The sequence below is a fragment of the Papaver somniferum genome, unplaced genomic scaffold (genome assembly GCF_003573695.1).
Source record: "Papaver somniferum cultivar HN1 unplaced genomic scaffold, ASM357369v1 unplaced-scaffold_52, whole genome shotgun sequence".
NCBI classification, from domain to species: Eukaryota; Viridiplantae; Streptophyta; class Magnoliopsida; order Ranunculales; family Papaveraceae; genus Papaver; species Papaver somniferum.
Window position 1 is genome coordinate 2,038,405 of NW_020647860.1, and position 13,532 is coordinate 2,051,936.

Here is a 13,532-nt window from a genome sequence, read left to right on the forward strand (position 1 = left end):
GAATGTGAAGCTGTGGTGGGAGAATTTGACTTATTTCGGAAGTGATAGCACACGTTTATTTTTAAAGCTCCAGAATTTGAAACACTTAATTAAGCCTTGGAAAAAACAGGAGTTTGGTCATACTTTTCGAGATAAAAGTGAGCTTACTGCGAGAATTCACGAGCTTAATATTTTGGAGGAAACGGTTATGCTACATCATTCTCAAATGGAAGAGAGAACTTCTTGCAAGCTGAAGTTGAAAAATATTGAAGCAATGGAGGCTAAGAAATGGCATTTGAGATCGAAACAGAACGACTTTAGGTGGGGAGATCTGAATACTAGATACTTTCATAGTATGGCTAGTGCAAGGAAGAAGCGAAATACAATAGCTAAACTTCAGGTTGGTAGAGTAGATTGTTTCGATCAACAAGTAATCAAGGAAAAAATCCGAAGTTACTATATCAATCTGTTTACTCAGAGGGATGAGGTGAACTCGAGTATGGAGAATTTACATTTTTCAAAAATCACAGGGGAGGACAGGCTGTGGCTTGAACGTGATTTCACAGAGGAGGAAGTATGTGATGTGGTTAAGAAAATGGGGTGTAACAAAGCTCCGGGGCCAGACGGTTTCACTGCTGAATTTTTCAAGAGTTGTTGGAGTACTCTAAAGGAAGATTTCATGAGACTAGTCAAAGACTTCCACAGGTTTGGTTCAATTGATTGGCGATTTAATTGTTCTTTTATCACTCTTATTCCAAAAAAGAGGACTCTTGCACTCCTAAAGATTATAGGTGTCTAAGTCTGATTGGTATGGTGTATAAGATCATTTCTAAGCTCCTCGCTATTCGATTGAAGACAGTGATGCCAAGACTGGTTTCTGATTTTCAGGGGGCTTTTATTCATGGTAAAAAAATTCTAGATGGTGGTTTAATTGCAAATGAATGTGTTGATAGCAGGCTGAAGGCTAGGAAGCTGGGTATTCTGTGTAAGATTTATATGGAGAAAGCTTTTGATAACTTTAATTGGAATGCTTTGTTCACAATTTTGGAAAAGTATGACTTTGGTGGAAAATGGATTTCATGGATTAAATGGTGTGTAAAGACTACTCATATTTCTGTTCTCGTTAATGGTGGTTCTACAGAAAGATTTAAACCAAGTAAGGGTTTAAGGCAAAGTGATTCTTTATCTCCATATCTTTTTCTTCTGGTGGTGGAAATTCTTTCAAAACTAATCAATGATGCAGTGGAGAGAGGTCAGCTTTATGGATTTCAAGTGGTGGAACATGGTTCTATTATTTCTCATCTTCAATTTTCGTATGATACTTCAGTGGAGGAAGTTAGACGTCTTTTCATCATTTTGGCTGTTTTTGAAACTATTACGGGTTTGAAGCTGAACCTAGATAAGAGCACTATGATTAGTGTGGGAGCTGAAGGGGTGATTGACGATCTTGCCAGAGAATTGGGTTGCAAGACAGAGAAGCTTCCTTTCACATATCTTGGCATGCCAATTGGAGCAAATTGGTATAGTACTTCAGTGTGGGATTATGTCTTGCTCAGAATGGAACGAAAGTTGGCTACGTGGAAGAAAAGGCAACTAAATAAAGCAGGTAGGTTAATTCTTATCAAGAGTTGTCTTGCGAGTTTACCTATCTATTATCTTTCTCTGTTTCATCTTCCGGTGAGTGTGGAAAAGAGAATGATTAAGATTATGCGTAACTTCTTATGAGGAGCGGTGGAAGGAAGAAGGAAAATGGTATGGGTTTCTTGGAAGAAACTATGTATTCCGAAGGTGAATGGGGCCTAGGCGTGAAGAATCTGAGGAAAACAAATCAATCCTTGCTAATTAAGTGGATTTGAAGATTTTCAAAGAACAAAAATAGCCTTTGGAGGAAACTAGTGAACGAAAGATTCTCTTATAATACTAATCTCCTGATTCCTGATGTGGATAATATTTCTCAAGGAATAAGTCTTTGGAAGAATGTTACTAATATGGTGCCATTAGTCCAAAATATGACGAGTTTCACGGTAAGGAATGGGAAGGGTATTCAGTTTTTGAAGGACCATTGGCTTGATAGGGGGGTTTTACAAGACCTTTTCCCAGTTGTTTTCAAGGCTGCAAGGATGAAGAATGCTACAGTATCGAATATGATAGTGAATGGAGAATGGGTTTGTGATTTCAAGAAGCCTTTAAATATAAATGAGCAACTAGAATGGGATTTATTAAAACGTGATCTTCATCATGTTCCTGTTTTGGTGGAAGACGATGACAAAATGGAGATTATGGACAACTTCAGCACTTCGAACTGTTACGAGAAACTTTTAGGTGATTTGGATGCTTGCGGTTTCAATAATTTTCTTTGGAGACCTCATATTCCAAACAAGGTGAGTTTTATTTTGTGGGCTACTTTTCATGACTCTCTTCCAACTAGGGACATGTTGCGTGATCGTGGTGTGGACATAGAAAGCGACCAATGTGTCTTTTGCAATAATGTCAGGGAATCTGAGAATCATATATTTCTTCATTGCACGTACTCTTTTGAGGTTTGGAAGTATTTCATTGCAGCTTTTAGAATTGCTTGCCCTATACCAAATATGTTGCTCCAATTATTTGAAGCTTGGACCATTAACGTTTTGAGTGGTAATGGCAGACATGTATGGCAAACATTGCACTATGCGATTTGTTGGGTTCTGTGGAAGGAAAGGAATGGCAGGGTCTTTGGAGGTCGTCATAAGTGTGTGCAAGAAAGTATTGATTTGGTTAAGCAATTGGTAGTTCTTTGGTCTTGCAATAGTGATGCTTTCAAGTATGTTGATCCTAGCCTAATTTGGAGTAATTGGGAAACTCTAATGTATATGTAATTTGTAGACATTGGTTTATTCCTTGGTTCTCTTTTTCTCTTTAATATAAACTTTTCTTTCGAAAAAAACATAGGGTTTCTATTTTGGTAGTTTTTGATTTTGTTCAATAAAAAAGAGAGATTGATGAAGGAGACAAATAAAAATGGTAATAATCAAAGTCAAAGCCAATTTAACTTTTACGGATAACGGGTGGTACATAAAAAAACCAAAATTAAAAAATAAATTGATTTTAGAAACCATGGAGTGGATGGGAAATAGGGGAAAAAAAAAAGCTTAAAACAAAATGCAATAAGTATAGAATGCATTGTTCACCAACTTTTAATATGGGTGAAGGTTAAAGTCAATATATCTATGTTGTAGTTCTACTAACTGAGTGCCGGCAAAACAGAACTTCAGTTCAGATACTCTTTTTGCAACTCATATAAGCTCTCTTTCCCTTCCCCTTCCCCTAAAACCCGCGCTAACCCCTAGGTCCCCTATAAGGATATAACCACTCCGAATCTCTCTCTTTTAACAGTAACACGTGTGTCTTCTTCGGCAAATCTCTTTCCGTTACCTTTTCTTGCATCTTTAGATCCAACAAAGCTCACTCCTTTTTTGATCCCTAAATATTTCTCTTCATCATTTTTTACTCTTAATCGATTCTGTAACTGTTAGGATCATCTATCTTTAATAAATCTAGGATCCTTCCATGGCTGAACCTACAATACAAGAGAAAGATAACAATTTTTGGAAGGGTTTTTTTGCTGTGGCTGGAATCATGACTACTCTTGTTATATATGGTGTTTTACAGGTACCCCCATTCTCTTTTCAATCCCTAAAAAAAGAATACTAATTATCAAAATCTTAATGTTTTTAGTTTTTAGAAAACAGAAAAACCTTGCCTTTTTTTTTCAATGTTAGATGATGTACATTGTAAGCAAGGACAATTTTGTATGCAGATGGAAAAATTTCTAGTTTTTAATTCATTTTGAGTTGGTTATGTTGCAGGAAAAGATCATGAGAGTACCATATGGAGAAAACAAAGAGTTTTTTAGATATTCATTGTTTTTAGTCTTTTGCAATCGGATTACAACATCTGCTGTATCTGCAGGCTCTTTACTGGTAAAGTGTAGCTCAGCTGATATGGGTTTTTACTGTTGGAACTATATAACCATCCAAACACACTGATATGTAACTTTTGTTTTTTCTGATAGGCAAGTAAGAAAGCATTGGACCCTGTTGCACCGATTTACAAGTACTGTCTCATATCAGTTTCTAACATACTTACTACAACATGCCAGTATGAGGTACTCGTTCTGAAAAACTGAGAATGATCGGATATGCTATTGTGTCAGTTCTTACTGGTAGGTAAGTTCAATTGAGCACTGCTCTTTGCCAATGTATCTGATGTTTTTGCCAAATTTGTTGTCCTAGGCACTCAAATACGTTAGTTTCCCAGTTCAGACACTTGCGAAATGTGCCAAGATGATACCAGTTATGGTAAGTCATAGGGTCTATTTAATTATAGTTATCACTTTTCATTTTGAAACATTCTTTTTGCTGCAAGACTGCGACATTGAAACATGACAAATCAATATATACTGTTAATTGTGATTTATATGCTGTTATACACGACTAGTATCTGAATATTTTTTTTAGCTCTTCTCAATGAAAGAGCATATGTTATTCATTGACTTTCTCGTCTTTTATAACGAGATGCTTTTGGTTATCTTGCTTATTTATGTTTAACGCAATCTAACCGTCAATTTGATTTATGTTCCCTCATCGGTCTAGGTTCCCTTTGTAACTAACTTTTTATGCCTGTCCTAGTCTCACATTTGTTCTGTTTTAGCTCATTCTCTTGCAACTTTTCTGCAGGTATGGGGCACAATGATCATGCAGAAGAAATATAAGGGCCAAGACTACTTGTTCGCTGTGCTAGTGACACTAGGGTGTTCGTTATTTATATTATATCCGGTAATAACTATGGTGTAATAGGCTATCTTTGGTTGCAGTATTCTTTCATCGTAGAAGATTCATTTTTTCCTTTTGTACATAAAAAGGCTGGCTTGGGGTGGAATCTAAAACTATTAACCATGGAAATTCCAAATAGAACATGTTATTCCAATATAGGTTTTGAGTACTGGCTTTCTTCTTGACCTTGGTTTTAGAATGAAAACCAAAACTTATGTCATCATCATTTACCCTTTTCGCTTTACCATTTGATGCATTTTTAAAAGATGTACCACTCGGGATACTGGCAGCTATTGGTTGTTGATAAATTGTTTTGTTGATTTTTGTGTGTAGGCCGCTGCAGACATTAGTCCATATGCTAGTGGCAGGGAAAGCACAGTTTGGGGTGTTTCCCTGATGATGGGTTATCTTGGGTAAAGATTTACAGAATCCTCCATTTCATTTTTGGTTTGTCAACATCTGTCAAAAATCTGACACCATTCTCTCTGTATTCCCTGCTCTTATACTGTCATTTTTTTTTACAAACATCTTTCCTTGTTTTACAGGTTTGATGGATTCACAAGCACATTTCAGGACAAGCTATTTAAAGGATACGATATGGAAATACATAATCAGATATTCTACACGACATTGTGTTCTTGTATTCTCAGTTTATCTGGCAAGTATCTATCTCTCTGAATACCGGTTAACATGTATCATATGTTGTAGGTTTAAGTCATACTGGGTCCGACCTTAAATCTCTTCAGTGTTAATGCTTAAATAGAAAGAAATAAAAACTGTTTTTTTATACCTATTTATGCCTCTGTTATGAAAAGTAGTTTGCTTTCGTTTGTCCACATTTTCTCTGCAAAATGTATATTTACTAACAAGCTTTAGTGTTTGGCAAAAATATTGCTAATTTTGGGTTGCTGATACTGCTAGCTTTATTTATTCTCAATCAGGTCTTATATTACAGGGGAATCTTCTCCTGGCAGTAGATTTTGTCGCTCGACATAATGATTGCTTTTTCGATATTGCATTGCTTTCTACTGTAAGTAATACATGTCGAACCTTAGTTACCAGTTATTTAGTAATATTCTTAAACCTATCACATATGAAGAAAATAAGAAAAACTTAGTTATAATTGGCGACTAAAATTTCAATTGCAGGTAGCAACTGCTAGTCAGTTTTTCATTTCTTACACGATCAAAACATTCGGGGCACTTACTTTTGCTACCATAATGACCACAAGACAGGTATACAGAAAACCTCCAAAAGTAGAAGTGTAGCACTTATTATTAATCAATTTTGTTTTGAATTTCATACTGAATCATATGGTGTTCTGATTTACGTTACCTTTTTGATGAAGTTGGTGAGCATAATGTTGTCGTGCATGTGGTTTGCACACCCATTAAGCCCAATACAGTGGGTTGGAGCGGTAAGCCTCGAACTCTTCCTCTTTGGTCCGGATTTCTTTTTTTATCTATAAAAATAATCTGGTGACACCTTTTATTGGGCTATGGAACCAGGTTGTCGTCTTTGGTTCTCTTTATACGAAAAGCTTTATGAGAACTGTATCTCAAAAGCTAGCATTACCCGAACATGTGCAAGGTGGTGTGGTAACAAGTCCATTGAAAGGGAACCCTTGAGTACTATGAAGAACTTTTCTTGTTGTTTGTGGAATAGGGACGTCATTAGACACATTATCCTCACAATCGAGGAATTACGACCTTCTATTAAGCTCTTATGTTGTTTGAAATTTTTGTTCATTCACTCAAACAAAAGAGGTAGAAGGGCTTTACTTAATCCAGAAGGTTAGTTCTATAGTGGCTGAATTAGATACACTAGTTAAAGGAGAAGAAAAGGGAAAGAAGAAGTTGCACACAGGTATTTTTTTCCTACATATATGGTCAAGTCTAGCTTAAAAGAAGTCAGTCATGTAACACAATGAGATCTAATATTTGATCAACGAGATTGACTTTAAACCAAAGGAATTCTCTTTTTTTCTTCTATTTTAACTCTCTGGCGATGATTTTGTTAGGTGTTTGGTTGAGTTGTCGGATACTGTAATTTAGTCACGGACTGTATTTTATAATCTCAATAGAAGCTATAGATGATTGTTGGTTCCATATGTTCATCTTTTTCTCTTTCACATATCACTGGTTAAACGAATCAGTGTTAATGAGATGGCATATTTTGATGCCCGGATATTCATACAGAACTTCATGTAGTAGAGCAGGTTTCGGAACTCCATTCACTTCAAAAGCCAAAAAGAAAGGACAGAACCTCTGTTGAACTAAAACATTTAAAAAAAAAACACCATCACGCTGAAGGAAAGTTGAGAAGGCATGCTTCTGCTTTATCTTTAAACTTTCTTTATACTTGGGTGCTCTTGCACATGCTCAGACAACAGTCACGTAACAAGGTTAATCGTGGGAGGAAAATCCAATATATCTACTCGTTGATAGGAAGCTAAATGTTCAGTATACAAGGGGAAAGAAAAAACTAATTCTAAGTCAGTGATAGGCGGCCAAACGGTTACTGTACAACAATTGGGCCATCCCACAGATTACTTCCTCGTCAGAGTGCCCTACAAACCAAGAAGTAATAGAACTTGTAAGCCAAGATAAAAGCCATAACGTTGAAAAGTATACTAGGGAGAAACAATAATGTAGTGGACGTGAAGGGCTATAGTTAGTAATTACATTGTTGAGTATGTCAGGTGCAGCTCTTGCTACATGACAAACATTGTTGTCGTAAATAGCTTGTGGATTAGGGAAAATTTAGTGCCAGTGCAAAATACTCATTCCTCATCTGCTGCAGGCTACAAAGAATACAACAGATCAAGGAATTCAGCTGGCTCCTCTTCCTCTTTAACCACCTGTCATTAACCAACACAAAAAACACGGTCAGAATCATCAAAGAGTTTATATCAGATACCTATTCCTTCTTTAGTTTTAGCAGTGACCTAGTTCAAGTTTGCACAATTCTTAAGGCAAGTAAGGGAAAAGAGTATATTTAAGCATTTTTTTACAATTATACGATAATAACTAGTGAAATTTTGAAATGATTTATCTCTCAAATTACACCACGGATGTTCGCAAACTTCATACCATTGAAAAGCATTTTAAAACACCTACGTAACGAATATAAACATGCCTATCGAATTATGCATATTTCTTATAATCAATTAAAAGGATAATTTTAGAAATATATCCTTGTTTAGTGATATAGGTAACTTAATAGTGGGACAAAGTTTAAAAGTAAATAGGTCACTTAATAGTGGGACGGAGGGAGTATTAAAGAAGAAAGCGCTAAAGAAGATAACGCAAACTTCTCAGAATCTTGCATGCAGACGAGCCTTGGAAGACCTAGCTACTTGTGTTGTTTAGCAATCATTCACCGTATGCAATATGCAAATTACTAGAGATCCTTGGTTTCGGGTATTTTAAATGCGAGTAAACCGAACTGCTGATAAATGCTAAATAGCAACATAATACATTATGCTACTTTTATTGATCACATGTCTAAAATCAGAGTACGCACCTTTTTACAGATGCATTTACGTGCCTAATATAGTAAGGAGATTTACCACTTGCAATCAAGAAAAACGGCACCACACTAAAACCCAACTTACACCATCATCTTTACATCATCTCAATTACCTCGTAACCACCACCATTAACATAGGCTTAACACTGCTAGGAGCGGATGCATGTAGCTCACTCCGTTTATCACCCACTCTTATGTAGCCATATAAATAAAGGCTGTTCTCCTTGTAATACACATCAATTACATGATGAAGCTGGTCTTTCTTTTCTTCTGTCTATCTATTGTTTTCTATTTCTTACTTGTATGTATATGGCAAAGTAAAAATTCAAAAGACACAAAATAATAAAGAAGTATACAGACACCGTCATGAATTATACCTCTATTTATAGGCTACGCAGAGAGTGAAAATTTATTAGCAGTAATAATAGAGAAGTAATGGCATGCATTCATTACTATCTAGGTATTAATCCTAGGCAAGTGATGGAGGTTACAACGCAGAAAGAGAAGAGATGGAGATGTAAAGATGGTGGTCTACGCGAGAGAGAGCTAAGGGACTGGAAAAAAAACATTATGGTGTCATATGGCAGTAGCCAAAACAACAGCAAAAATTCAGATTTGAAGAATAATGGTGTATAGAGGACAGTATTAAGCAACCAATAGTTAATAATCGAAAGAAAGAAAAAAAGAATAAACACAATACCTTAATGGTGGCATCCTTTGGAAGATCTATTAGACTGTGAAAGTCCGAACCAGCTTGATTCCAGTCAACCTGTTCTACTTCGGCTACATCTATTTTGTCAGTTAGTTGAGTTTGGCTGTTATCATGTTTGAAGAATTTTCCTATCCATAAATAAGGTATCCCAACTGTGTTCTTGCTTACACCTACACTTGGAGCTAAGAAAAGAAATGCAGATTTTGAATCCAAATTGCTAACTGCAAATGTTTCAATCTTTTCTAAGTTAGGCCAACAAAATATGGATGGTTGAATTGTGCTATGGACTTCTGAATCTTTGCCTAATGATTCAGCTTTAACAGACAACTCCCAACCATTTTGCAACTGGCTTCCTTGAATTGCATCTCCCACTTCACGTGAAAACCCTTCTTTAAACTGTGCGACTTCTTCTTTGTTGCAAGCCTTGTCCAAGGAGCAGGGATGGCTGTTTCTCCCCAAACCATCTTGCAGACTCACAAGAGAACTGGCAAATGCGCTTTTTAACCTTCTAGACGAGAGGGATGCATCATCCTTCGAGCAAGGAAACTTCAGAGAAGGAGACAAATTACCTCTTCGTTCAGCAAGAGAAAGCGCAAACCTTTTAGACGGTGACAGAACTGATTGAGAACCAGATTTTGGAGATTGACCAACACTCGCAACCCGTGGACTGTTGCATACATTGTGGGTAGAATTGTTGGTAGAAACATGTAACAAGTCTGATGAGGTAGAGGAAGCAGGTGATGGAGTAAGAGAACATGTCGATGTAGAAGGAGATTGTGAAGGTGATTCTGAACTAAATTTAGAACTGGGGCTTGAATCAGATGACACAGAATTTGGAGAGTGATAAGATGGTGAAGATAATGTTGATGAGTCTGCAAGCAACGGCAGAAGTTTTTGTACACGACTATCAGTGTCTTTTATCAAAATGGAGTCGGAACAGATTCTACAAAGGGATACCTTGGGAGCTGAGACAAACTCTTTCATTTTTCCAGAAGCGAATCTGCGCCTTAACACACTCCAATTACTTTCGCGTACAGGAAGAAGGGTTTCCTCCCCTGCTTCTGATGATGAAAAGGGAGGCACAAAACCCCCTGCAGTTGCTTTTTGGAAAAGCTCATAGTCAACATTATATAGATCCACTTTTCTCTCACCTGCACAATTCTTAACCACTGACCCAATCTGATCACTGCACAGCTGCACCCCGTTGTTGGACTTATTTACAGAAGGCACCAGGTTGCAAAAAGCATCCCAAAATTCCAATGGTTCATCACCTTCCTCAACTGTAACTATTGGACCCTGCACTCTCTCATACCGAACAACCTGATATGCAGCTCCCTTGGTATCCCTTTCCATGATGGGTTCACATCGTTTACCAATCCACACATAGATTGCTGAAGGCACGTGTATTATAAATGCTCCTCTAGAATCAAGAGCTGATGGAGAAGGATCGTTCAACATTTTCGGGACCAGATGGAGAGGGTCATAAGGAGAGTGTGGAGCCATCCTGTACATCCTCAGTACAGAACTGGGGCTCAATGGAATGGCATGAACCCTCTTTTGGCACTGCAACAACTGGCAAGCAAACCCCATGTTAGGGTTAGCAATCCGTCTTGCTGCCTTCACAAACTGAAAAGCATCATCAAAGCTCTGTCCTTCTCTCCACATCAAATATGCAATCACTAAAGATGTCGAACGAGAAACACCTTGACAACAATGAACAAAAACCCTTCCCCCTTGCTCTCTTACATCCTCAAAGTAGTCGAAGACATCATAAAGTATGCTAGTTATGTCCTCTGAAGGGCTATCCTGCAACCACAATGTCTTGTACACAAGGTCTGCCTTGAAGTATTCAGGACAAACGAAACCAACACAATTAAGAACATGAGTAATACCATTTTTTCTCAATATATCTCTGTTCTTCGCAACTGCATCTCCTCCGAGATAAATGTGGTCCGCCACCTTCGAACACTCTTTGTCGAAGCAAGCAATCCTATCTCTACTAGCAAGACTTCCCGACGGATCTGGAACCTTCTGGCACTGAGACACATCAAGCTTCAAATCCTCTCTAAGCTTAAATGAATCACCTTTACCACTGGGGGTAGGTGGTTGCCACTCTCCTAAATCATCTGAACCAGCTCTCGGCCATTCATCTAAACTTCTACGAGCAATCGACAACGGCTGCAACGGAGGCAAACAAGCTCTAGCCTTGCAATTCTGCTGCGACCGAGGAGTTAGTGGAACAGGGAACCGTCTAAACGGACCACTATTCTTCTCAGTACCTTCTTTTACATTATCAAAAACTGCAGGCCCCTGTTGCTGAGACTTAGATGCAGACCATGATGCCGACTTCCAGAACTTACGACCACCAGGTATTTCAAATTTCTCCACAGAAGTAGTGGCATCATCTTCTTCTCCCACCACCATCACCAACAACTAATCTCCTCAGCCAAAACACAACCGAATTCAATCCGTAAAAACTAAATTTCTTTGAGATAAATCATTTATTCCAGCAGAACTAACAATGTAATTTAACCCCCAGATCTAGGGCATCCAAAAAAAATAAAAAATTGAAATGAGAATCGAACTAGTGAAATAGCAAATCAAATCTGTGAAGAGGCTACTACATAAAATAATAAGTGACAAGAAAAACATAAATTAGAACTAAAATTCGGAAATTAGGGTTTCCGGATACTTACAAAATTGATTTGATTAACAAAATTTCGAAGACCACCACCACCATGAAGAAGACGAAGAAGAGAAACTCTTTTTTTAGAGTGAAAAAGAAACCCAGGGAATAGGGTTAGATTTTAACCACGGTTAAATGAATGTTCTCTTTTAGCCTAACCCTAGCTAGGGTTACATTTTTATAAACACGAACCTTGCGTGTCCCGCAGTTACGAAATTAAAAAGGCGATTCGTTTTAGGTCTCTTTCATTCTATTTTTGTAAGTAAATTTTTTTTTTCTTCCTCTATATTTTGAAATTCAGAGACACGTGCGGCGCACATGTACTGACAAGCTATGTGTGGAACATTTGCATGTGTGGATCGATCGTACAGAACCATTTTCAACTCATTTGGTCTTTCACCTCTTTCCTCTTTTATTTTTTACTTTTGTTGGGTCCATCTAGTGTTATTGAAAGTAGAAATAGTATTATGTGTAAGATCTTTAGGGTTGTGCATAAAATCCGGAAATGCGTATTTCATCCGGAACCGTCTGTAAAATTGCGGGTGAAAATCAAACAGTAAGAGTATATGGAACGGACACGGATGAGTTTTCAAATCCGCAAGGTTTAGTGGTTTGGTTGCGGTTGGTTTTGTAAATCCGCGGATTCACCCACACCATAAGATAATAAGAAAATTTAATAAAAATTACTAAGGATAAAACCCAGTTAAATAAAGCCCGACAAAACAAAGCTTATGACTTAGTTATGAGCCTGCAGCCGGTGCCATCACTGGTTATAAAAAGAGAATGGATTTTTATTCATCAGTTATACATCCGAGAGAACTAATAAAGGAATGGCATCATCATCATCAACAACTCAATCAATAGTCTCATAATTCACTGTTATGCTATGTTGCATTGCTGATTCAAAAGAGATGGTAAGTGTCAGATCTTTCTCTTTACAATCTCTATAATCCAATTCAATAACTAATTTCTTTTTAGATTTTGTTTGTTAGATCTCTGTATTTGGCGTTTTTTATGTTCTTCCCTTCAATTTTGGGTTCTTAGGTTTTTAGTTCGATCTGGCATTTTCGTATTTAATTTCACTGAATTGTTTAATTTTGGTTGATTGAAGTGAAAGCGTTACACGAAATCACGACATCACTTGGATAGAGGGTGGTATATGCATGTATTGAAGATGGAGATCCACTTCCTTGATTTGGTGTTACTTGCTTTGTACTTTGTTTTTCATTACTATGCACGCAAGTTGTTTGATGAAATGCCCAACATAGTATGTCCAAAAATTCCCTTACCGTTTTTTTTTTTTTTTTTTTTTTCTTCTGACTAAATCCGCGGTTAATTCGTATCCGGTCTGTATTACCCGCTGATCCGCGGATGCGAAATTCGCGGGTGATTGGGTCGGTCACGGTTCAATTTTCCAAATCCGCAACTTTGACGGTTTAGTTGCGGATGACCCCTAATCCGCTGCCGTTCTTCCGTTGCACACCCTAAAGATCTTACATATCCACGGCTTCAATTGCAGTTCTTTTAAATGGTTCTGCATGAATTTTTTTTAAACCTTTAAGAGGATTAAGACAGGGGATCCACTATCCCCTATCTCTTCCTCATTTGTATGGAGGTTTTTTCGAGATTTTTGATTTCAAAAGAAACTCAGGGTTTAAAAATTTGTATGAGCAATACTCCAATTCCTCATCTATTCTTTGCAGATGATTGCCTGATCTTCACTAAGGCAAATCTGCAAAGCTGCAAAAATTTACTAAATGCTTTTCATGACTTTAGCCTGGTGTTAGGGTAAATGATAAATTTTGAGAAA

At 37.3% G+C, this 13,532-nt stretch overlaps 2 protein-coding genes across 2 annotated transcripts; one reads left to right on the top strand and one right to left on the bottom strand.

Moving 5' to 3' along the window:
• Positions 1 to 3,215: 3,215 nt before the first annotated feature.
• Positions 3,216 to 6,901, top strand: LOC113343050 (UDP-galactose/UDP-glucose transporter 5-like). Its single transcript, XM_026587378.1, has 11 exons — positions 3,216 to 3,630; positions 3,828 to 3,941; positions 4,034 to 4,126; positions 4,254 to 4,319; positions 4,698 to 4,796; positions 5,127 to 5,206; positions 5,339 to 5,451; positions 5,735 to 5,823; positions 5,942 to 6,028; positions 6,142 to 6,210; positions 6,302 to 6,901. Exons 1-11 carry the CDS (start codon positions 3,529 to 3,531, stop codon positions 6,419 to 6,421), a joined length of 1,032 nt encoding a protein of 343 aa, XP_026443163.1. The 5' UTR covers positions 3,216 to 3,528; the 3' UTR covers positions 6,422 to 6,901.
• Positions 6,902 to 7,100: 199 nt separating this feature from the next.
• LOC113343049 (protein-tyrosine-phosphatase MKP1-like) lies at positions 7,101 to 11,893 on the bottom strand. Its single transcript, XM_026587377.1, has 4 exons — positions 11,733 to 11,893; positions 9,025 to 11,577; positions 7,478 to 7,653; positions 7,101 to 7,362 (listed from the first exon to the last, which is right to left on the bottom strand). Exons 2-3 carry the CDS (start codon positions 11,458 to 11,460, stop codon positions 7,597 to 7,599), a joined length of 2,493 nt encoding a protein of 830 aa, XP_026443162.1. The 5' UTR covers positions 11,461 to 11,577; positions 11,733 to 11,893; the 3' UTR covers positions 7,101 to 7,362; positions 7,478 to 7,596.
• Between the last annotated feature and the right edge of the window lie 1,639 nt (positions 11,894 to 13,532).